Source organism: Triplophysa rosa, linkage group LG14, assembly GCF_024868665.1.
Source record: "Triplophysa rosa linkage group LG14, Trosa_1v2, whole genome shotgun sequence".
NCBI classification, from domain to species: domain Eukaryota; kingdom Metazoa; phylum Chordata; class Actinopteri; order Cypriniformes; family Nemacheilidae; genus Triplophysa; species Triplophysa rosa.
In genome coordinates, this window is record NC_079903.1 from 20,995,418 (window position 1) to 21,021,048 (window position 25,631).

Sequence of the window (25,631 nt, forward strand, 5' to 3'; positions counted from 1 at the left end):
GAAAGCAAACGTTTTCTAGACAGTCTATATTGGATTAAACAATAATATAAATAAATTAAGATATAAAGTCAGCAAACTCTCTATGCATTGTAAATATTTGGTTATTTTGATATAGGACAGAGAATTGTGAAATAAAGATTCTGTCGCCACCTGCTGACTTTTTACCTATAAAATGTACGTCCTGATTTTTAAGTAATTGTTAAGATAATTCATAAGATAAAGTAACTGTAGTTAACAATAATGTTTAGGATTGTCAAGTTTGATTGTCAAGCAATGGCAAATATTTATCTGTACATTTAGTATATGCTTTCTTGAAATAATCGTCTTACACTCATTCATTACATTAATTAATACACAGTATTCTGTGATTTCAAAGGAATGTGGTGTCATACGTGTCATTGATTTTTATAAAGACTTTGTTGAAAGTACTTGTCATTCTAGCACCACTTAAAATGTTTTTTTTTTATGTCTGCTTGACTTCACCTGTACTTACCAAGTGCACAGAACTTTGCATCGGCATAAAAAGGAAGTTGAAGAAGTCAAAGATCTTCTACTGAGACCCGATCTCCCCATGTGCAGACCTTCAAAGAAAACTGCTTCACTAAAATCACCAAGAAACCTGGTGTTTTCATAATAATATAATGCTTTTATTAAAACATTGTGTACGCTATAAAAATTACAGACATAGTGAGTGCTCAGATAAATGGCACACGTTTCATCAGCTCAATAAATTAACATCAATTTGTTTTTGCTATTGCAATATTTCAACGAGCAGGTAACCCATGGTGTCCACAGGCATGTATTATAAGATGTTTGTCTAAGGGCTCTGTTTGTTTTACCAACAAATATATTCATAATATCAAAGTTGCATTAAAAAAATCAACATCTAACATTGTAAAGATGCTCAGGTGTGACAGTTATATAGATATGTGCTGTTCAGATTCCAGTCTGGAGGGAAATCCTGGGTGGGATGGTTCTTCAGATGTTTCTGCATGGCTGCCAGGCTGCTACAGAACTCCAGGCACATGGTGCACTGGTATGGCGTGGCACCACCATGCGTTCGCAGATGTTTTATCATAGCAGAGTAGTCGCGTGAACGCTGGCCACATAGCCGACACTCGAATGGCTTCTCACCTGTAAGACACATGCAAAAATGACCTGAGTGTATAGGCCTACTATTCCTCACAGGAGATGTAAACTAGACCGTATGTAGGAAATCTGTTCCATGGGAAACAGTGATTTGTACACTTCAGATGTGATGTTTGCCTGCAAAATGACCTATGAGCAGGAAATATTGCGAAAAATAAAGGCTCAATAGGTTCTTTGTTAGCATGGTTAATGAACCTGAACAAATTATTTCTCACTCTTAAAAATAAAAGTGCTACAAAAGGTTCTGTTGCACAAAAAGCTGATTGTAGTAGGTACATTTCTGCAGACTATATTTAAATATAAGAAAAAATGGTCTTTTAAAGTTGATAAAAGTTTTTTTGGGGAACAAAAATTGTTCTTTTGTGGCATCGCTGCTAATAACCCTTCAGGCATCAAAACACATAAAATTCAAGACCTGTTTTATAGAAAGTGCACAAGCCTTTTTTATAAACTGTAATGGTTTTATGATTTTTGGGCCAATATCCCTGCTGAAAAAAAACCAGAAACCCAATAGAAACCATCACAGAAATGAAACAGTTTCCATTAGAATACCCGTACAACCCAATAGCTTTTTCCAATAAACCATTAACACTTTTTTTGTCAAAAACCTTTTTGTAGTGTGTTTTGGGAATCTTTCCAGTAGGACATCCCACCAATAGAATCCATCACATACCAGTAGACACCATCACAGTTTCCATTAAAACTAAGACAAATCCCATTAATACAAATCCCATTAAAACCATTACAACTTTTATGATTTTTTTACACATACCAGTTTTTTTCACATACCAGTAGACACCAACACAGTTTCCATTAAAACTAAGACAAATCCCATTAAAACCATTACAACTTTTATGATTTTTTACACATACCAGTAGAATCCATCACAGTTTCCATTAAAACTAACCCTGCTGAAAAAAACAATAGAACCCCAACAGAAACCATTACAGAAATTCTAATGGTTTACAATAAAATACCATTATGAACCATTAGCTTTTTCCATTTAAACCATTACAAAATGCCTTTCTGTAGTGTGTTTTGGGCATTATTCCAGTAGGATTTAACATCCCACCAATAGAATCCATCACATACCAGTAGAACCATTACAGTTTCCATTTAAACCAATACAAATCCCTTTAAACCCATTAAGACCATTATAATTTCTTTAATGGTTTCTATTTTGTTTTTCAGCAGGGATCCCATTAAAACCTTTACAACTTTTATGATTTTTTTACACATACCAGTTTTTTTCACATACCAGTAGACACCAACACAGTTTCCATTAAAACTAAGACAAATCCTATTAAAACCATTACAACTTTTATGATTTTTTTACACATACCAGTTTTTTCCACATACCAGTATAGAAACCATCACAGTTTCCATTAAAACTAAGACAAATCCCATTAAAACCATTACAACTTTTATGATTTTTTTTACACATACCAGTTTTTTTCACATACCAGTAGAAACCATCACAGTTTCCATTAAAACTAAGACAAATCCTATTAAAACCATTACAACTTTTATGATTTTTTTTCCACATACCAGTTTTTCCACATACCAGTATAGAAACCATCACAGTTTCCATTAAAACTAAGACAAATCCCATTAAAACCATTACAACTTTTATGATTGTTTTGGCTGATATGGCTTACAACTGTGAGCTGTACCTGTGTGTACCCTGTGATGTGTGTCGAGCTGGTGCTTCAGACTGAACCGTTTGCTACACTGTTTACACAGATATGGCTTCTCTCCTCCGAGACCCTTGAGCGGCCGCAGAGATCGCTTATCCCGTCCTCCTCGACTGCAAAACTTACATCGGAAAGTCGGCTCACCTGAACCTGCTGCAACACAGAAAGAGAGAGTAACTCTTTACCTCTTTACTGCTGTACTCCAGGTAAAGTTAAAACCAATACGCTTAACTGTATTTCAAGGTGTTAAATATAAAGTGAAACACACACACAATTTTATTTTGGTCTCAACACCAAGCTCTCAAATAGGTTTAGGCAGCAACACTTCTTATAAACGTGTGACAGAAATAATGACCTGAGGTACATTATTATGATCAGAGAGCACCAGGTCAAAGGTATCGAATGGGGATTTCTCATCTGGTCACATCTCTGGCCCCTAACCTATGTGAAATGTGTGTTGTTTAATGCACTGATGGAGGTGATGGTGACCGTTCCACCCTGCTGAAACGCCACATAACCACAATTCTTCTTTTTCGCTTGGGGCAAGTTTAAGTGCAAATGGGAACATGCATTTAGTGCCTTTTGCTTTATTTAGAGAAATAAAAAACAATGCACTCAAAAATGTAAAAACACAAAATTAAAATGAGAATGAGAATTAAATACAAGTACAATATTGGCGAAGTGGTGCGCTTTTAAATGAAAAAATGACAAATGACCCGCCAGCATCCAGTACCAATACTTTGGACTGGAGGTTGAGGGATGTTAGAAAGTTTGATGTCATGTCAATATGACTCTTTCTTATGAGGAACAGAAAAGAAGATATTCTGAGAAATGTCACGGTGGTTTTGTGTCCATATAATGGATGTCAGTGGGGGGGGTCAATGTTGTCTGGTTACCGACATTCTTCAAAATATCTTTTGTGTTCTGTAGAAGACAGAATGCCATACAGGTTTGAAATGACATGAGGATGAATAAATGACAAAACAATTCATATTTATGGGACTACTACCCCTTTAAAGACTTTGCAGAGGGCATAGTTTGGAAGTGCGAAGCCGAGGGGCCCAATTTTAGATAAACACATCCTGTGGCAACTCTCTCTTGGTGTGTGGCCTAGTTTAAACCTCTCCCTGTCCATACATACACACCACATCCTCCTACAGCTCAAAATGTGAAAAAACGCTTGGTTAACACATTTTGTGCCTATATATGCACGAAAAAAAATGTATTTGTGACAATCGCTTGGACACATGCAAGCTTGTATAACCTTACACTTGTGAGCACGCTGAAACAAAGACATATACGTGACCACACACAAGCATGACAGACAGTGAGCGCACATATATCTATAAATATACACCCACACATTCCCACACACTCACAAACACACACACACACACTAACCCAGGATGCAGCACAGTTATGTTTTTCTGCAGAAACTTGCGCTTGACTTTACCATCGAACAATGAGATGCCAAATGCATTTGTTTTATTTTGTAGAGATTTTTATGGAGGCTTTAAGGTTTTATTGCAACTGATATGAAACGTTAAGCAGTGTTCTTGCATCATTTAAAATGATTTTAAACAACATTTGTTTAACTCTTAAATAATGATTAGCCTCAAAAGTGAGACACTATGTGAAACGCATTCATGCATTTGTTTTCACTATTGAACTGCTGAAGGTGATTGACCATTGAAATGTCACATTATCTGTCAACCTCTCAAAAATATATAACAAATCAAATATGTTACTTATTCGCGCAGAGATAACATTTCATGACAATGTGTTACTATCACTCTCAACACAACAAGTTCAGACGCACACACACATAAAGCGACTCTAACACCAATCTACAGCAAAAAGTCAACGCATCTCTTCTGGTACTGTATACAAAGAGGCGCTCGACCACAGGACTGTTCTCCGAAGCCACAGTTTTCTCCTCTTAACTTTAGTTTAACAGGTTAAGGGTCGAATGATTTCAGCAGTCCTTCATTTTATACAGTATATGATATACAAAGCACAACCTCCATGGGTTCACATCATGTTTCAGCTATGTTTATTGTTTTTTTGATTATATACAATGACCCAAGCAAAATATCACACCAGCCAACCTTTATTTTCAAGAAAGATGTAAGTTTAAAAATACAAGCTACACCTGTGGTTCCTCTGCTATGACACCTGTGTGAAATGGAGACCAACTGACATCATACAGTAGGTGATAAATAATATCATCTTGAGACATTAAAGTCAATTGTAAAACGGGTTGAATTGAATTCTTAAAAAGGGTTTTTTCATCATTTGTTTGCAGATGCCACTTGATATTTTGTATGTTATGCAACGAAACGCAAGTATTTTAAAGTGAGATTGGTCTATCGAAATACACCTAAAGCCACTGTAGATAATGGATAGCTAATTATTAAACAAAAATGTTTTGAAAAAAAAAAATCCTTTAATGGGAAAGTATTCACATTCCTTCACTTAGCAGATGCTTGTATCCAAATGAGGGAGCGTTCAACATTTTGCCTTAAAGGGGTAGTCCACCCAAAAATGGAAATGCTGTCATCGTTTACTCGCCCTCTTGTCATTTCAAACCTGTATGACTTTCGTTTTTTCTGCAGAACACAAAAGAAGATCATTTGATGAATGTTGGCGGTACCTATTGACTTGCATTGGTTTTGTGTCCTTACGATAGAAGTGAATGGGTTCATCTTCTTTTGAGTTTCGCAGAAATGGGTTTGAAATGACACGAGGGCGAGTAAACGATGACAGCATTTCCATTTTTGGGTGAACTTTCCTTTTAAAAGCCAACAATAAACATAGTGACTCTTTCAAATATCTGTCAATCTATAAGTCTTTAGCTTATATGATATTATGCGCCGGGTTGCTTCTGATGTGCTTTTGTCAGATTCATAAATCTGCGTTTCAAAAAATGTTTACTTTTGACAATCCTTTCTTTTTAGCTGTCAGCGGAAGGGGAGGCAACGGGCAACATCTATCGTAACTTGCTGCAGCGATACCATACATACAGTACACCACATTTACATCCTGTTGCGGGCATCCATTCCTCTGATCATGAGGATAGGCCTGTATGTTACCACCGTATGCACCCGAATCAACTTGGTCGTGCATTCTTGTTGCATGTATGATTGCGTTTAACGATTGCACACGTGTGCATGCAGTCGACATGTTACCTGAGGCTGTCGAACCACTCATCGACCTCCAGGGGTTTTCCAGGGCCGTCTTACCGCAGTATCTGCAGCATATCTCCCTCTCCTCTTGTACCTTCGGCTTCCTGTGGAAAATGTCGTCATGTTTATTCTTAATAGAAGATGTCCATATTTTCCACGCATAACTGATATAAGCTATCACTTGTAACTTGAAATGAGTCATTGAGCATTTGACAGGTGTTTTTTAACCACTTGTTTGATCTGGTCACACAAGTCACACCTTCAGTCTGATCGCACCTCAGGTGCTGCATTTACACACATTCTGGTGATCTGCTTAAGACCACAGATCATTTTGACCAACACTTGAGGGTCAGTAAGAATCATACTTTGTAAGATACACATGAACAAATAAAATGTATTGAAAAATAAACAGCATGAATTTTGCGGACGAAAATTATGATTTTCCATAAAAAGAATTCATTTCTTCACCCTTATTTAGTCATTACAAACCTGCATGACTTTCTTTCTTCTGCAGAACACAAAAGAAGATGAAAAACACCGGTAACCAAATAACATTGAACCCCATTTGACTTCCACGCTGCAAAAAATGACTTTCTTACTAAGTCTTTTTTTCTTGTTTTCCAGTAAAAATGTCTAAACATTCTTGAATCAAGAAGCATTTTCTTGACGAGCAAACTGACCTAAGAAAATAAGTCTTGTTTTTAGTAAAAAAATATGAAATGTCAGTGAATTTGTGCGTAAAACGAGCAAAAAAATCTGCCAATGGGGTAAGAAAAATAATCTTGATTTGAGTGACTAAGAAAAAGGTCAACCTTAATTCAAGATGATTATTATCAAGAATTTGTAGACATTTTTACTGGAAAACAAGAAAAAAAGACTAAGTAAGAAAGTCATTTTTTGCAGTGCATTGTATGGACACAAAACCGACATTTCTCAAAATATCTTCTTTTGTGTTGCAACGAATAAAGACTCATATACCACATGAGGGTGAACAAATGGTGACAGAATTTTTATTTTAGGGTTACTATCCCTTTAAGGCATCATGCAACAAGTCCATAATGTTGAATAGCATATGTGGTTACTTTGCTAAATGGATGTGCACTGAAAATCACCTTGGGTCTAGTTGATGAAGTAGCGCTTATGAACACACGCACACACACGCAAACATACTCTATATAAACACCATTGCATTTCGACTGACATCACCCTCCTTCTGACTAAAACTGCAGGAGCAAAAGTTTTGTGCTCAAACAGCAGGAAACTAAGCTCGCAGACACTGGTTTCCTCTGCCAGAGGAGAACAATCTGCAATGCATCTACAGTGCAAAGGACAAATTCAAAGATTGATCTCCGAAAAGATAAATCAACAGCAAGCCGCTCAATGCACGTACCCACAGGCCATTCATAGATTTCACATCAATTCAAATGTTACGCGTACAGTATTGTGTTAACCGTGAAATGTGTTATCGAATCTTAACTCTGTGTGGGTGTTTGGTACTGTTTTTCTGTGCGCGCCTGCCACTGAGTGCAATGGATACGTCGGTTGTTTCATTTCGGCACATATTGAGCAAAAGCAGAAAACAGATTTCTGTTTGAACGGAGCACCTGTTTGTGTGTGTGAGGTTTGGAGTGGAACAACTTTGCCTAAAAATGAGCCAGAAATAGAATATCCTGCTATGAGGGTGGATGACTGACTTTCAGATTTGCTGTTCGTGAAGTCGGGGACAATTCGGGGGCTTCCCTTCGTTTCGGCCCAGATAGTAAAATGTTGTTTTCCAAAACACTCCAGTATGTGTGATGTCTTCTATGGAGGCTCAAATGCCTTTTAGAGACATTCAAGTGGTTTTAATGTTTTGAATATTTGCATATTTACCTACAATTCATTATTATATTTTGTGCACGAATGTCAAATCACAATGTTTGATGGTATTGCATCTTAAACAGAGGAGATTATTAGTTTCCCTCATTTTAATAGGAACCTGAAAGACTATTCATGTGCTGTAGGTGGACCAAGGGGGCTGCCTGGAGAAAATGTGTCTGTTGGAAAGTACAGAAAGACAAGCATATCACACACACACACACACACACACACACACACACACACACGCACACACACACACACACACACACACACATGCTTTGGTTGACTATCCCCGTGGGGACAGTCCATAGGCGTAATGTTTTTATACTGTACAAACTGTATATTCTATCCCCTATCCCTAACCCTATCCCTAAACACAAAGATCATTGAACACTTTTTGCATTTTTAGATTTAAAAAAAATATTGTTCTGTACAATTTATTCGCTTTTTTGCCCATGGGGACCTCAATTTTGGTCTCCACGGTGACACGAGTCCCCATGTGTTGGTGTGCATTCAGGTTTAGGTCCCCACCGGGATATACAAACATGAACACACACACACACACACACATATACATATGCAAGGACACACAAGTATGAAGATGTGCGCAGTTAGCCATGAATGCTATACTGTAGGTAAACGCATATCTGTAAGTTTATATCTCCTAAATTCGTAATTTTAGATTTTACTTTTTTTAACTTTCTGTGTAAAACAGTGTAGATAAAATAAAATATGATAAAATATTATTTTACATTTAGATAACCCTTTTCATTTGTACTTTTAGTGACAAACATCATTTATATATAAAATGCAATTCTCTTTTCAATACATTTTAAATAATTGTTTGATATAATAATTGCAACTGCTGTAGGAATCGCAAAATTTGAACGTCAAATGAGAGCCTAATTATCTTCCGCACAGGAAAAATAAAATTTTACAAGAGTAAATAAACTCATGAACTCATTAACATAGTAGTAACTTTTCTGATGCACTTGCATTAGAAATATTTATTAACTGCACAAATTATCAACCGAACGGATGCAAAAATACAGTTACAAAATAACGTTAGCGTGTTTAGTTTTCAGGGTGTGCGCTTTTGGTTATGACTGTAAATGATTGGTGAAAAAGTAGTTTACCAGGTTAATGGGGTTTGCTGACTACATTGTGGCTTCCTGTTCAAATAACGTGAATATTATAAGATTAGTTTAACCGATGGCCCAATTGATGGTTGAGTTTTGGGGTTTTTTATAGCATGTTTTTCAGAAAGAACCGCATAACCCATAATGGTTTTATAATGCTGTGTTTATAGAAATTCTGTCAACATTTACTCATATCTTTCCAAATCTGTATGACTTTCTTTCTTGTGTCGAACACAAAAGATATTTTGAAAAATGTTGGTAACCAAACAGAAGCAGTGGCGTAACTTTGTTTTGAAAAGTGGTGGGGACAAAGACGACACAAACAATACTTTAATAAATTGTTTCTGTAAGAACTCGTTGGGAATATTCATGAACATCACAAGCGCGAAACATGTAGGTGACTCCTCTAGAAAACAGTATAAAAACTGCGCCGCTTTATCGACGGCTTCAGTGGTGTAACGTTAGTGCGAAAGACGCATGCTGCCGTGAAGCAGGTTCGAATCCGCTGATCTCACTATTCTAAATTTTCACATATCAGATCTGCTTCCATTTGTTTTTAAACTATATCATGTTTTCATCAATATATAATTTAAAGCATGTTGTGCTTTATTATATGTAAGGATGGCTGTTGCCGTACGTAATTAAACGTATTAATTCGTGATGAAACAAAAACTACTGAAACGAATGTGTGTTTTCCCCATGTTAAAAATTTGGTGTTTGACAACCCCCTGCTAATAAGGACAAACATTCAAGTATACAGGGGAAACAGATGGAAAATAATATCTTTAAAAAATCTTATTTTCACTAATTACTACGGGCATTGCCTGATAGGCTACAAATATACAACAAACTTTCTAAATTTTGTTTTGAACTCATGAAACTACAAAGTTGTGACTTTTTCCATTTATTGGAGTTTTCTATCAAGTATCAAAATGTAATTAATTTTGCAATAGGCGATAGCAACCGCATGTCGAGAACAATAAGGACGAATATACTGTATAGCACCAAAGTGCAATTAAGCGCAAAATGTTTGGTACATGTATGACTTGAACAGCCATTTTCAAATATTTTCATCATTTTATTAAAAATAAATACCTTTACAATCTGATATGTGATAGGGAAAAAGTTCAGCAAAGAGCAGTCGCGAACCCACGACGACATGAAGGAGATAACACTTGTTTTACGCTCTACGACAGGGGAGCAGTTAAGCTCCGTGTGCCTTTCTTACATTTTGTCTATTCCAATATGAAACTGATGGGCGAAGTTAGTATAAATAGCCTCTGCTTACAAAGCGGGCTACTTGCACGGTAAATAGACGCTCCGTATTTTTTATTTCTTCCAATAAGTGGTGGGGACAAAATTGACTTTGGCAAAAAGTGGTGGGGACATGACCCACCCATCCACCCGCAAATTACGCCTATGAACAGAAGTCTCCGTGGACTTCCAATGTATGGACACAAAACCACTAAGACATTTCTCAAAATATCTTCTTTTGTGTTCCAGAAGATAAAACCACAACGTTTTTGAACAACACGAGGGTGAATAAATGCTGACAGAAGTTTTATTTTTGGATGAACTGTCCCTTTAACTATTTAATTTTTTACCTAGTTTGACAATTTCCATCATTTTCTTATAACACAGTTCCATCTATCATATCGCATACAGCAAATAAAAATTGCATCTACACATAAAAATAATCATATTTCATTCAATTTATAAATGCAGAAATCTTACCTCTCCTGATCCTCAGGCATGGATCCTGTTAGAACGGCATTAAAAGAGGCGCTCTTTCCCCGCAGGCCCTGAATAAACGGGCTGTCTTGAGACAGCTGAGGAGAGTGGATGAGATTGTGATAGGGGTGAAGCAGCCCCGTGTAACCCATGACTGAAGAAGGGACCGGGGGGTGAAGCGAGCGATGGAGAATGGGGTAGACTGGGGTGGGGTACGGATACGTCAACATGTGCTGGGAGGTGCGGAGAGAGTGGAAGGTCATGAATTCTCTGCAGTTGAACACCATGCTTCGAGACGGGCTAACCGAAGGCCAGCACAGACGCGGGGAGGGAGACGGAGCTGTGGTGGCGACGGCGGTCTCTCTGGAGGATGCGAGAATCTGAGGAGACACAGAACAACTTTTCTTCGGGCTCTCGTGTTCTTTATTTGAACTTTCTTCTTCAAGGTGGTCTTCGTCCCACGAATGCCTTTTTTTTGACAACTGACTGTCTTCGTACGGTTTGTCATCTCGGGGTGAACGTTGTTTCTGTTCGATAGGAGACTCTTGTCTCCTAAGCTGTGCTTGACACTGCTCAACCAAAGATTCCACCTCCAGGTACTGAGCGCCCTTCAGAAGCTCGTGCAGATCACCTTTGGGCACCTCCACCGATTCGCTGTACACGTAGTCCAGGATCTGCTTGAAGGTGTGGGGAGAGATGCTTTCTATAGCGCAGCGGTACCCCGGCGTTGAACCGTGATGCTTTGTTAACAGACGCTGAAGTCTTTTGCTGGCCAAAGCCAGAATCAGAGCGTGAGCTTTGAACGAACGGCCCTCCACGGTGAGAAGCGTGTCGCAGAGGGTCCCCGCCTCGCGGAGCTGCTCCGTCTGATGGAGAAAAGGCACGTGGTGAGGGTTACGGATGCGGATCATCTTCGCTCAGATGGGAAAAGACAAATGGAATGGTGGGGATGGAGTGGCGTGATCGGGTTTGAGAAATCTCATTTCAGCCTTTGGAGGAATAGAAAATAAAGGTTAAGTTTGTTTGGGGAACAGAGAATGAATCTGAAAAGTAAATCATCACTTGAAGACACGAAAGATCGGGAAGTGGGCTTGATGTCTTAAGAAACTCTTGTTGAAGGAAAATGTTTTTCTATAAATGACATCAAAAGATTTCATTAAATTACAAACAAAAAAACACAAATGAACACTTTATATATGGCCAAATTGAATGAAAAATATTCAAATGCAAATTCTATTACGTCAACACCCCAAATTACATAACCATTATGTTTCCTTATTTTCATCATATTTCATATTTGAATCATTGGAAAAATATTTAACATATTTGCAAAATGTTATTTAAAATAACATATCAAGAGTTCATTTGCAAATAACTCATTTTTTTAAAAAAAACAATCATATTTTTGTTTATTGTGCATTCCAAGTAATATCAATCAAACTGCAACTGGGTTGTTTTCGAAAAAGTGATAATAACTAAAACAAATACAGTTATCTAACACAATAAAAACATGATTTTTGAAAACATTTTTAAAACGGCGTTATCTGTTTTTGCAAACAAACTTTTCATATCACAAATAAACTTAACTCATGTATTTTTTTTATAATATTTCAATTGTTAAACATCGAAGATGCACATGTCCGTATACAAAATAACATTTTACCATTAAATACATTCTTATATGAATCGTTTTTCTGATAAACAACTTTTAACCATTTGTTTTATGTGAAGAGCTACTTGGATTAAATAAAAATAAACGGACCAAAAACTTACCAAATCAGAAAGCATTTAGCAATTTCAAATGAACAGCTTTCTCAAAGCCATTCTTCCGTCACATTAGGAGAACAATAAAGCAAACAGAAGACACTGACCTCTAGATTGTCATAAAGAAGGGGATCACATACTGTAGTCTTAACCTTTATCATAGTATTTTTGTTACTAACTCTTTCAAAGGTGAAAAAGGCATGAGTATCTTTCAAATGAGCTTGAAAGAAGCTAAATACGCACATGTAATATAGGTCATTCCACTGAATTTCAGACACACATTCGCATGAACAGAGAGGGTATTTCTGAACTCACCAATGTCTCAACACCTCTAACCTACTTTCAGCCATCAGACATGTAATTCACAAAATGAAAGTCTGGCCACCTTTAATCATTTCTATCGAAGAACACATCCAACCATAAACTAGAATGTCATTGTCTGAGAAGAGCCGAGAGCGGAGGTGCAGCCGCGTCTGGCCACGTCAAAAGCCGAGGGCCTTTCGCATTTTGCGTCAGCTCTGAAATTCTGCTGTGGAGCCTTGAGATGAAGCCACAGACCTCCTCAGAATGTGAAACTGTGACTAATGCCGGTACGCTGAGGCTCGTAAGAGTTCAAGTTTGTTTGATCAACAACAACAGTATCAAAGCCATACAGTAGGTTGGTTTAGATATGCATCTACTGTAGTAGCATTGTGTTGTGGTGTCTAGTGAAATGCTTCGTTACGACGCAGAAGATCGCAGGATTAACAAAAGAACTCTAGGCAGAATTGTAATTCCACGCAATTCCACAGAAATAAAACGTTTTTATACGTTGACAGTCTTGACAATATTACATGAGAACGGTAAAACGAAACGCAGAACATCTCAGACGCAAATATCGCAAATGACTGTAAGCCATCGACGTCTGAAAGTATTCAACCCCAACCTTTTGTTTGTTTTCCCTATCGATAAAACAAAGAGTACCGTATCGAGCGCAGACAAAAACAAATTGCTGATACAATCACTCCTCCTCAGCTCAGACGCAGTGGTGACGGCTTGTGTGGAAAATACTGTACTGAGATGACGATGTTCGATCTTCTAATTACTAGAATTGATGCCAAACCGACTTAAAGTGAAACACAAACATGCATCACACACACACACACACACACGTAATGCAAATTATTCCAATACAACAAAAAATATCGCAGATCACATCTTTTGCACAACCGTCCTAATTTGAACTATTAGGAGTTGTCACAAGCATAAGGTGTACAGTAGTTTAACATTTTTACAGTTTGGGAACCAAGTAACAGAATTGGCTCCAAACTAAAATACAGACTTCTTTGTTGGTTCGCTCATTAGCATTAGCTTGTGTGTTAACAAAAGCTGATGAGTCACGTTTCATTTGAAAAATGTCATAATACTGTACTGGTTGTTAGTCATATGCTTTGAACAGTGCTAAGCGTAGAAACCAAAAATGCATTAACCCTTTTATGCGTACATAGGTCAAAAGAAGGAAAGAAATAGATGCATTTTCTTTTTGCCTTTTTATTCTTATAGAAAAGCATAATGTAGACAGAATAGGGAGCATGGGATCGGGACATGACCTGAAGCGGGCTCGAACCCTGGTCACTGTTAACCAGCAGCGTATGTGCACAACCCCCTGCGTTACCACAACTCTAATTACATGTCTATTCTTATAACACTGCTTGTTTTTTTAATTAAAATACATTTGAATAATAATCGTGTGTTTCCGCTTGCAGCAGATGGGCTGTCGCTGTAATAAGGATACTGTAAATCTCTGTCTATAAAAGCATCTGCTACTTTATCCTAAATATAAATATGTAAATATATAAATATGTAGATACACTCTTAAAACTAAAGGTGCTTTACAATGCCATTGAAGAACCCTTTTTGTCTAAACGGTTCCATGGCGAACCTTTAACATCCGAAGACCCTTTTTGTTTCACAAAAGGTTCTTTGTGCAAAAAAAGGTTCTTCAGATTATAAAAAGGTAATAAAGAGATGGTTCCTTAAAGAAGCTTTGATCGAATGGTTCTTTGTGGAACCAAAAATGGTTCTTTTATGGCGTCGCCGTGAAGAACCTTTTAAGCACCTTTATTTTTAAGAGTGTATATATACTGTATACGGAAAGAAAAATACACACAAAAAAATACATAAATCTATTTATAGAATAAATAGAAATAAAACAGGTATAGAGTATGTTAATGTCGATTCAGTCATTTCTGCATGAAAAGACCATTTAATGTGAGCGAGCAAAAAAACGACAATTTCCAAACTGAGGCGATGTCGAAAACACACGCACTTGCTTTAGGTGATTGCGTCGTGAAAGCTTCGTAATTGCATGTACGTGAAGATTTATCAACTACAAAAAGGAGAAAATTTGAAAACTGTAAATAAAAAAATGAAAAACGTAGCATATTCCAGATAATAAAATAAAATATTAATATGCATATTATGTGCAGAATTAGAAACAAGAACAACTTGAATGCAGTTACTCTGGCAATTAGAAAAATAGAGTTGAACGGTTCTTTATGATTGGCAGACTTGACAGCCTTGACAACCCTGAGCGACTTGGTTGAAAACCTTACTTTCTAAAAACTATTGTGACCCTGGACAACAAAACCAGTCTTATGGGTCAATTTTTCGAAATTGAGATTTTTACATAATCTGAAAGCTGAATAAATAAACGTTCTATAGATATATGAGTTGTTAGAATAGGACAATATCTGGCTGAGATACAACCGTTTAAAACTCTGGAATCTGAGAGCGCCAAAAAATCAAATATTGAGAAAATTGCCTTTGAAGTTGTTAATCAGGGGCACTGTGGCAGACCATCCACTCACAAAAATAAAGTTTTTATATATTTAAGGTAGGAAATTTACAAAATATCTTCATGGAACATGATCTTTACTTAATGTCCTAATGATTTTTGGCATAAAAGAAAAATCGATCATTTTGACCCACACAATGTATTTTTGTCTTTTACTAAAAATGTTCCCGTGCTACTTAAGACTGGTTTTGTGATCCAGGGTCACATTTCTGAGAAGTATTCTTATGTGACGTTTTGCATCGGATAGGAAGACGCATCATAAGTTCGTATACTTTCTTCGCCCACTTCTTTTAAACACCAATTGCTGCTGAATTCTCAGTTTAGCATGAGAATCATTCAAATGAAACTGACAAATCTGACTAATATGACAATGAGAATTTTGAGCACAAATCGTGCGTCACAGAAAACAAGCGGCTTACCTGTCCTGCAGGCCCTTGAATGTTTAAAAGTGAGCGTATTCAATTTGACACACAAGCGACACACCGTCCCATCGCCGAATCGAACGTTTCTTCCACCCTACCTCATTTCTACGATGTAATAAAATGTCAAAATGATCGTCCTACAACAGGCATTAGCTCTGGTCACAACAGTCTACGCTTTATCGGCCCACCTGTAAAGAAGGCACCTATACAGTTCAAACGCAGGTGACAACTTTAAAAGCTGCAAAAGTGCATCGGTCAGGCCCACAAAACAGAGACAAAGGCTCAGCGAGAAAAAGACGCCCATGAGTAACAGGGGAAAACCTGTCTGCCGTGACACATCCTCTCCAGGCCTGCGAAGTGAAGACCTCAACAAACTCTGAAGCTTGCACGAATGCTCTTGTAACCAAAAGATGTCTTTCCTGATATACTGTAGAAAACAATGCACTTCTTGATGGAGGAGGAGAACAGAGACACAGAGAGAAGGAGAGACAGACACAAGATGAGGAAAAGAAAGAACGACATGACTCACAGAAAGTTTCAAAGACGTACCCAAGCTCTCAAGGTGGAGGCTGCGATCTAGATCGAGCGAGTGCACGGAGATGCACTTGCGCTCACTGCGACCTCAACCAGTGATGCCATCGACCAGCAGAAACCAGCATGTGGGTGAGACACGTCAAGTCCACCTCTAAACTCTAGCCAGCCCCTCCCCTTACACCTCTGTCATCTGTCATTGCTCTTTTTTCCCTTGTTGTCTTTCTTTCTGCTTTAGAAATCAAGTGCATCTGTTGACTGATCGGGCCATCTAACGCTTCACGCAAAGCTGCAGATGAGTCTAAAATGCTTTAAAAATGTTGGGTTGTTTCAGTTGGATATGGACAAAACCCAACTGTTGGGTTTAAATGAACATTTGATGCGTTTTAACTCATGACTGGGTCAAACGTGGATCCATTCTAGGTGAATTTAAATCAACAGACTTGTCTATATTTTACCCAACCATGGGTTGAAAGAACCCACCAGGTTTTAGATTGTAGCCACGAGGTTGGGAAGTGTTAGAAATAACTATCATTCCTGTTATTTCTGTATTCCTGTCAATCCGGTGTAAGCGTATATCGGACTATGATGGTGTACAGGACTAATATCTGTTCGAGTTCGGGGACTGAAAAAGGACAGTTTACCCAAAAATAAACAAAATTGTTTGTCATTTCTTTTGGAACACACGAGAAGATATTTTGAGAAACGTCAACAGGGTTTTAAAACGAGACAGATACAGTACCAAAATACACGTCGAACCAAAGGTTATGTAACTTCTATCAAAATCTAAATATGCACTTCTGCTCTGGAGTGACAATCTTTCTCTGATGCCATCAGTTTGGGCATAACTAGAGCTGGGAATTGATTCCAAGGTGCTGGGATTTGAGAGTTGATTCCATCAAAGGGAATAAAAATGACTATGGAAAGTCAATGGGGCAAATTTTGAAGTGTGCTACTTCTTTAAAACAATTAAATGATGTATGTAAAACAATACTACAGTATTAATAATAAATCATGTTTTACATGTTACGTTTTTACATACTTTTTATTTTAACTAAGCATCTATTTTAGGCTAGCGTCGCAGTCTTAAATTAGCATATATTTTATTTTGAATACATTAAAGTCATAATATAAAAAACTTGAACATGATAGTAGAAATGACTCTATTACTAATAACATTAATGGAAGATGGAAATGGAAAACTTTAACAATCTATCACAAATGTGTAGGTTATCGAACAATTTTGCCTCCAAATGCCCAAAGATTTTCCAGCACTGATGTGACTATGTCTGCTTCACGTCTGTCATCTGCCCACTCTCGCCCATGTTCCATGATCACGAAATATCAAGTTGTGGAAAACAGCCATTTAAGGACTAAAGGCGATGAAGAGATATCTGTTTCTCTGGCCACAAGTGAAACTGTTGAAGAATCACCTTTCCTGTCATCACCTTACCTCTCCGAAACATCCTTCCTCTGAACACGTACACATTCACACATGGCTATTCTGGCAGACACCTCTGTGGCACCACAGCCATGATATAATCACATTTTGCAAAAGTGAATGCATCAAAGCTTCATGGGCATCTCCACGCGCCAGATAAGAAGCATTCTGCGAAAATGAAAGTGAAGGTGTGCAAACTGCTATCTGATCAGTCATCCGAGCGAAGGCTGGAAATCTTTATCAGCGTATGCTGTTCAATCATGGAAACACAAGTTGTGAAAAGTTACACTTACCTCATAGTGAAGAAATGCTTGTTACATACACGCGTTTCATTTATCTGTTGTGTGTTAGGGTACCTGGACATCACAAACTCTCTCTTGTTTTCAATGCCGACTAAATATGAAAAGAATAATAATGAAAGCAACAGGGTTTAAATCACATGGAAAGTCGAGTTGTTTTCATTGCACAGCTTTGATTACTTTTATTTAATCAATGCTTTTATAACCAGTTTTTTTGAATACAATAAAGGAGTAAAATATAATATCATAGTATCAAATGAAGTTCTTGAAGGATTTACTACCAAACAGTTTTCAGGCAAAACGAACTTTAGATTTAATCTGTGAGAGAGAGAGAGAGCGAGAGAGCGAGAGAGAGAGTAACAGAAAAGAGAGAGAGTAACAAAAAAATACTGTAGCAACCGTTTGTTAAAAATAATGGCAAAATTCACTGTAAAAATCATTTGTTTTAACTTAAAAAATTAGGTTACTCGGCTTAAATTTTGAGTTCTCTCAACTTTAGTTAACATAACAATTTAGCATCAAATACAAAACTAATATTTTTACGTTGAATTAACTCAAAATTTTAAGGCAGCCGGGTAACTTCATTTTTTTAAGTTGAAACAACAAATCAATTTTGCAAAAAAGAAAAAAAGTTGCATAATTTCCTCAGAGATGCTTTTTGTTTTGATATATTGCGTTATTTAACGCAACAGCATGCATAAGGACCTGCACATTTATTTTCTGAGAAAAAAAAATCCGCGTTTATTTTGCTATATATGATTTGTCCTGCGCAATTAATCTGAACAAGAGCTTTTAGAAACTATATACAAACTACATCATTTTTAGTCTGTAACTGGATTTCAACTGGAAACTTCGAGAAACCACAACTATGAAAAGCCAGAGACACGCGTATAACTGTTCGTCTCCTCAAGCATTAGATTCTCTCAGGGCACGTTCAGGTTGAGTGTTCTGTAGTGAGACTAACCTCACCGGTCGCTGGTTTAGCAGTTGCTACTTTAATGGTCCAGTAATTTCCAGACTCAGCCCCCCCCACTCCTTGAGAGAAATGTCAAGTTTTGCATACTGTACGCAACGGTTCTCACAGCCACATGAACCTGGTGATGCACAGTGAAACTGTACTACAACAAGTGAAACCCCTCAGAGAAGCTAAATCACCTTGAAAAGACACTCCAATCCTCACCTCTCCCCCTCTGATGTGTTTTTATAAGAGGCTTTCCCCACCACTTAACCTATTCACTGTAGATGTGCTCACTCTGAAATGAGATTCTGTATCTCCGTCTGCAGTATATCTACATATGTCCTTCATTCCTTTTTATGAAAAGTTGTCACTATTTGGCAAAGCCATTTATTGGGTATGCATGGGTTTTGATGGCATAGTTGCACATCAACAAGGGACACAAGTGTATCATTCTATACTCAAGTGGACATCTGAAAATTCGTTTTAAAAACATGTAAAAAAAGTTTGAATCTTGTTTTTCATACCCTGTAGAGCAGGGGTCTTCAACTACTTTTCTTTGAGGGCCAGATTGCAGATATATCAAATAGGATGCGGCCCAGTTTTTTACCATATCCTAATTTCTTCTGTTATTTTGTATTTCTATTGTTTATTGAATTTTGTTCCTTTTATACTGTTTTTGATGCTGTTACTTGTAGGTCATATATTAAAACATGCACACAAACATTGCATCCAGTATTTGTGCCTTTTCTTTATGGATATTGTCTTTTTAATTGTATTTTGTAGTTTGAAATGCAAGTTCTGGAGGGAGATGGACAGTTTTTTTCATAAATAGCTGTTTAAATCATACATAATGAATGCAGTAATAAAAACAACATAGTTTTTCCCTTATCTGAGATAACACTTCACGTGGTGTAGTGCCCTTTCTGCAGTTACTTTCAAGGGCACAAGATGCGTTTTGGAACGCGACCTATCCCTTGCGCAAACCGACTGCTTGTGGCTGTGGATTGCCGATTATAACGTTGTAAATAATGTTACGTTTCTTGGACAGAGTGATCAAATCGCTTTATAAGACGTCAATCGTTATGAACCGCGGGAATTACCTTTGTATCGAATGTAGCAGCATTTTGGACTTTCAAAGATGTGGCGTCTCAGGACGTGCATGTCTTAAAGCAGTAGTTCTCAAACGGGGGGGGGGGGACCGAGATGGATCCAGGGGGGGCCACAGATTTTGTGGCATTTTATGAAATATAGAAATTGATCATAGATTTTATGCAATCAAACATCAGAAAAATAAAAGAATTGATGTTTCAGCATTGTATAACCCCATATGTTTTTGTTGAAATAAAAATGTTAAATTTAAGATTATAAGTCTTTATTTGGGGGGCCGCAAAGCGATGCACTCTACACAAAGGGGGCCTTACAACGAAAAGTTTGAGAACCACTGTCTTAAAGCACACCATTCTTCAAGTCTCTCCACTTATTTGAAATGTTAAGGCGGGCCAAGACAGGTTAAGATTTACATTTACATTTAGTCATTTAGCAGACACTTTTATCCAAAGCGATGTACAAAGTAGGGGGAAAACAGTAGAAGCAATTTGTGCAACAAAAGAACAACAATGCATAGGTGCATTACAACTGGTCTCAGTCAGCCTTTCACAGTATACGAAGCTAAGATTTTTTTTGGGGGGATAGGAACGTAGAAAAGAAGTAGAAGTCTGTACCAATGGATCGGATGTTGGGTCATGATTGATGATTGGCGGGCAGCATTTGGCCTGCGGGCCGCCAGTTGACTAGCCCTGCTATACAGCAATGAAACATAGGAAACTTATCCTAAACGAGGTTGTTGGGCATAAAAGGGTTAAAGGATTTCTTTCATAGGCCTACTACATGTCATTCTAAATACACATTAAAACATTTTAAGCTTAAATCAGTTTCTTGTCTTATGGAATTGAATCAGTATGAGCAAAGACGACCACAGTTATCTGCTAAAGGATACATTTTGTTGACGTTAGGAGTGTATTAGCATTTATATGCTAACACAAAACTCAGATTTTCATTTCATGGTTTCTTTAAATGTGTCAGGTTAGAGTGTATTTATAAAGAAAATGTCCTCTTTCCATGAAACGAGGTCAGTAATGTCATTCACCAAATGTAAAACACCAACGAAGATGATCCAATTGAAAGTTCAACCAATACATATGTTACTTTATATTGTATGTTAACAAGAAACATGTGCGTCAATGTGAATACATTCAAAAGAATTTACGATATATGAAAGAGAAGCCGTTTGAAACGGTATCTGTTAACTGTAGCTTTGGTCTCTCTATCGCCATCTCTGTTTGAAACATGAAATTGCAGATTACTTTATGCATGTATGTTTAGGCTACGTGGGTAGGACACAAATGACATCAAACTGACAATTCCTGCGAAATCAGATCCGACAGCTTGAATTATAAATCATCAATATAAGATTTCAATTGCAAATCTGGGTAAGAAGTTTCTCATGCACTCACTTGATAACTGAGTTTTGTCTATTTTATAAAAAAAAGTTACAGATTGAAAACACTTTATAGGTTGTTGCTTCCTGTTTCAAGCCAAAAAATAAATCCACCCCCAAATTCAGATTCCGGTCTCTACACCTCCCTCCTCAAAAAGCCACACAATTAATCATTCGTGTCCATATCTTAAATAGTACAAGGTTTTCCCTGAAATCTATCAATTGTATAAATCCTAAACAAATTGACAGTTGCAACCCAAGATGTTCACTAAAACAAACAAAATTAAAGGAATGTAAAAAGTATTTATAAAGTAGCAAAACATATTTTGCATCACTGAATCAGTATACAGTATATACATTATGTTATATAATGTATTAACCTTTGAACCCTGTATACTGATTTTATTAGTTAGATGAGGTAGAAATATGCACGTTACCATAGCGATGCACTACTAATACTACTACTACCACTATTACTATAATAATTATTATTAGCATTATTATTAATTTCCTACTATTAATAAGTATCCTACAAAGCAATGCAATGAGAAAAACAATGCATGTACGTACTTTTAGCTTTAAGCATGAAATCATTTTAAAAATAGCAACACAGATCCAGGAAGAACTCTGTTTTCAGACTAGCCTTACACAAACCACAGGCAGCACATACCTTCAGAAGAACACACGTATAGTTCAGATAATGGCTGTAGTGTGCACAATGCATTTAAATGTCATTGCACTGCAGTCTGAGAGCAGAGGCCACCGGTTAAGTGAGTAAAGGGTCTTGACATTAATATCAAAGGCCATAGTTTGCATATTAGTCAAGGACGACACTTGCACACTCGCAATTTTGACCGACACCCCGCACGCAGCTGAGTCACTCTGAAATAACCTGCATCATTTGCAAACACATACGTGTGATATGCATGCGTGGTGCGGTGCGTGTGCAGGTAAAATTGAGGAGAAAACGCATCCCTTTTTGTTTCTGAGAAAAGCATTTGGCATTTTTCTGGAGTTCTGCAGTGTTACTACTTCTTTTTTCATTTGTGGGCTGAAGTTGGATCCAGCTGGTCTAGGTTGTGATATACATCATGTTCTCATTATTAATGTACTATGAACCAGAGGTGGACGGTATTTAAGTAGTTTTACTTAAAAATGTTACTTCAGTAAAAGTAAGAACGTACTAGATTGTTAGCGTGATTAAGTATTAGATGTCAAAAAAGTGTAAAAGAACCTATTTATTAAATGTAGTTGAGTAAAAAGTATGGCATATGCTTTAAAATGTAGTAAAAAGTAAAAACACTGATAAGGAACAAAACTGTACTGGAGAGTAAAAATACTCAAGTATTAGCCACCTCTGATAAGAATTTTGGATAAAAAAGTGGTTTATTGCAGACGCTAAAGACACAACAAAGCGATCAAGCTGACAGAAGAAAAAGCTGTCCTGACATTATACACAGGTTTCGCAGATTTATCGGTTGCTTAGCGACTCACACACATGTAAACATTTGTATTAACAGCGCTCATCACGCTTCTTTTCGATACTAGACGCTTTAACTCACAGTGCATTTGAGGTATACCATTGAACCCATGACTATGACGTTGGTAGGGCCATGTTTTAACTATGGATCTCAACGATTGCAATACATTCTAAAAAAAGAAAAAATCTGAACAATTTATGTCATACAAGTTGGCTTGAATTTGACTTATTCTGTGGTCACACTACACTTTCAGAGTGTGGCATTTTTATGGAGAGCCCTTGACAGCAAAACGTTGATTAAAAACATTATTGATGCCAACATATTTACACTGTTATTGATGTTTTCATTATTTTAAAGCTGTATTGCACAAATTTGGACTGTGCAATGATATTGTTATTAGAATTTCCTTCGACTGAAAAGGTCACAATTGATCTTCGATTGGTTCCATGTTGTCAGATGTTATGAATATGCAAGTAAGAATTCATCAGAATTTACCTTTGGAACACAGCGAAATGCAAACTTTTTCTCAGGACCTTGTGTTTCCTGAATTAAATATGAATGTGACCGCAGAATAACTCAAAAAGCAACATAGCGTCGGACCAGATCCAGATGTGGGCCGGATCTGGGCCAACACTATGTTGTTGTCTGGGATGGTGAGTAATCCATAAAACCATAGCATTTGCCTGGACACCCAGCAACCACATAGCAACATGCACATCCAGTTACCCACAATACTTCTGCGTCATGAAATTATGCACAATAAATGTTTCTTCAGAAAATGATCAAATTCAGCTAGTTTTACATTCAAAGCATGTTAAAGAAATAGTAAAGTCGCTTTGAAGTGTTATTAAGGAAAGTATCCCCACTTGGCAGCAACGTCTGGGACCAAGTCTTATCTACTGGGGAAAGACAGATATCTCTACCCTGCATCTTATTAATATCCATAATATTTGGTACAGTACATAGGTACATAGAAAGTACATACAATAAAACCTCCTGAATTGATGGACAAAAATATAAAGCGCACAGGTAAGACCTATGTACATTTCTTTTTCATTTTTGTGAGGAGCTGAAGTACACAGTTATACAGAAAATATTTATTTAACCTGCAGAAATCTGCTATATTTACAGCTATTTGTAACCACATAAGCAGGTCAACTGTGGACTGGTCACACACCTCAAAGGTTTAATTAAATAGGCCACTGTTTAAAATTCTAGGAAGCTAGCGTGTGAGTCAACACCATCAACATGTCTTAAAGTTCGGTGTACGCATAAAGCAGAAAGGAGCGCAAGGAGACCCCCTGTAACGGTCCAGATGAAAAACATCTACACCAACTCCGCAGTTCATCATCGGTTCTCAGAAACATTTCTGTACAGCCCCATTCAGTGTGACATGTTTCTTGTACATACGATGGCATGCTAGCCATCCCAAAGGAGCCAAAATATACTCATTTGGCTAAACTGTCTTCAAGGCCCTATTAGATGCTTTCTGGTTTTAAGTATTATGTGCATAACACGTATATTATGCCATTGAGTCCTTATCAAGAAAATGAACGTGTCTGGGACCAAACTCTATAATTGTTAACTTTCAAAAGCAACGCCTTAACAAATGACTAAGACTGACACAAAATGCATGAATGACAAGCAGTTCCTGGCTGCCACAGCATTCACTAGAGCCCAGAGTAATAAACACAAGCCAGTCAAAAAAGCAACGAATGTCGAGAGTTGTGGTTAAGAGAAACGTAGAGTGAGAACGAGAGAGGCAGAAGACGGAGAAAACAAGAAACATATAGTGAGCACTGAAAGTGTCATGAATGAATGGTGTACGGGGAAGTCTCCTGCCATGGTTCATCATGAAATTCGCTGTAATTTGTGGGTTTGATGCAGCGAGATGAAGAGACCAATGGAGACCAGCTTGGTTACCTGTCAGCAATACCAATGTACGGGAAGTGTGACGACTGAAATGCGATTTTCCATTTCATGCAGCAATAAATGCTTCTTGATACGTACTGTATTCTGAGGTTGTCTGCGTGTGGTGTGGCCTCATCTTCAGGTCAAAGGATGTCATGAGAAGTGCATGTAGTTCCTGTTGGGTTAAGTTCAATGCCATGCCAATTAAATCCATACAGTACAACAGCAGTGCAAAGGTTGTGGGTTTGATTCCTAGGAAACGCATTCCGATAAAAACTATAGATTGAATGCATGTTGCTTTGATACAGATTTGTTTTTTTATAGTTTTTTTATAGTTGACGTTATAGTTTATACATTGGGTTTAGTGATAAATGTATGACAGGCCAGAATTGGAAGGAAGGCGGGAAAAGCTGTCAAATTATTATTGTTGGTAAGGAAAACTGAAGCAGCCCTTGTCCACCCAGTGCACCACATGTTGCATATAATAATGGATATGCCAAAATCAATTGCAAAGAAGCTTAAATGGAGAGTTAATCCAAAAATGACAATTATTTCATCATTTACTCACCCCCATGTCATTCCAAGCCTGTATAACATTCTTTCTTCTGCAAAACACAAAAGACATTTCGAAGAACATTGGTAATAACATTGGACCACATCGACATCCATAGACACAAAGTCACTGAGACATTTCTCAAAATATCTGTGTTGCAGGTTTTGAATATCATGAGCG

At 37.3% G+C, this 25,631-nt stretch overlaps 1 protein-coding gene across 9 annotated transcripts; it reads right to left on the reverse strand.

Annotated features, from left to right (window-relative positions):
* Positions 1-632: 632 nt before the first annotated feature.
* zbtb32 (zinc finger and BTB domain containing 32) lies at positions 633-25,631 on the reverse strand. Of its 9 annotated transcripts, XM_057350758.1 has the most exons (6): positions 25,467-25,631; positions 24,998-25,073; positions 10,762-11,747; positions 6,032-6,132; positions 2,823-2,996; positions 633-1,134 (listed from the first exon to the last, which is right to left on the reverse strand). In XM_057350758.1, exons 3-6 carry the CDS (start codon positions 11,667-11,669, stop codon positions 905-907), a joined length of 1,413 nt encoding a protein of 470 aa, XP_057206741.1. In that variant the 5' UTR covers positions 11,670-11,747; positions 24,998-25,073; positions 25,467-25,631; the 3' UTR covers positions 633-904. The 9 variants fall into 9 exon arrangements, with proteins under 9 accessions (XP_057206741.1, XP_057206744.1, XP_057206745.1 ...); XM_057350761.1 differs by lacking the exons at positions 24,998-25,073; positions 25,467-25,631 and adding an exon at positions 17,765-18,578; XM_057350762.1 differs by lacking the exons at positions 24,998-25,073; positions 25,467-25,631 and adding an exon at positions 16,330-17,242 and having other exon boundaries at positions 2,823-2,993.

Bases quoted from the DNA above. Each gene is read 5' to 3' on its own strand.
- zbtb32 (XM_057350758.1), bottom strand. From the start codon at position 11,669: ATGATCCGCATCCGTAACCCTCACCACGTGCCTTTTCTCCATCAGACG. The intron at 2,997-6,031 runs GTAACATGTCGA...TCTGTGTTGCAG, and splicing joins GAGTGGTTCGACAGCCTCAG to CAGGTTCAGGTGAGCCGACT. The intron at 1,135-2,822 runs GTACAGCTCACA...TGTGTCTTACAG, and splicing joins ACATCACAGGGTACACACAG to GTGAGAAGCCATTCGAGTGT.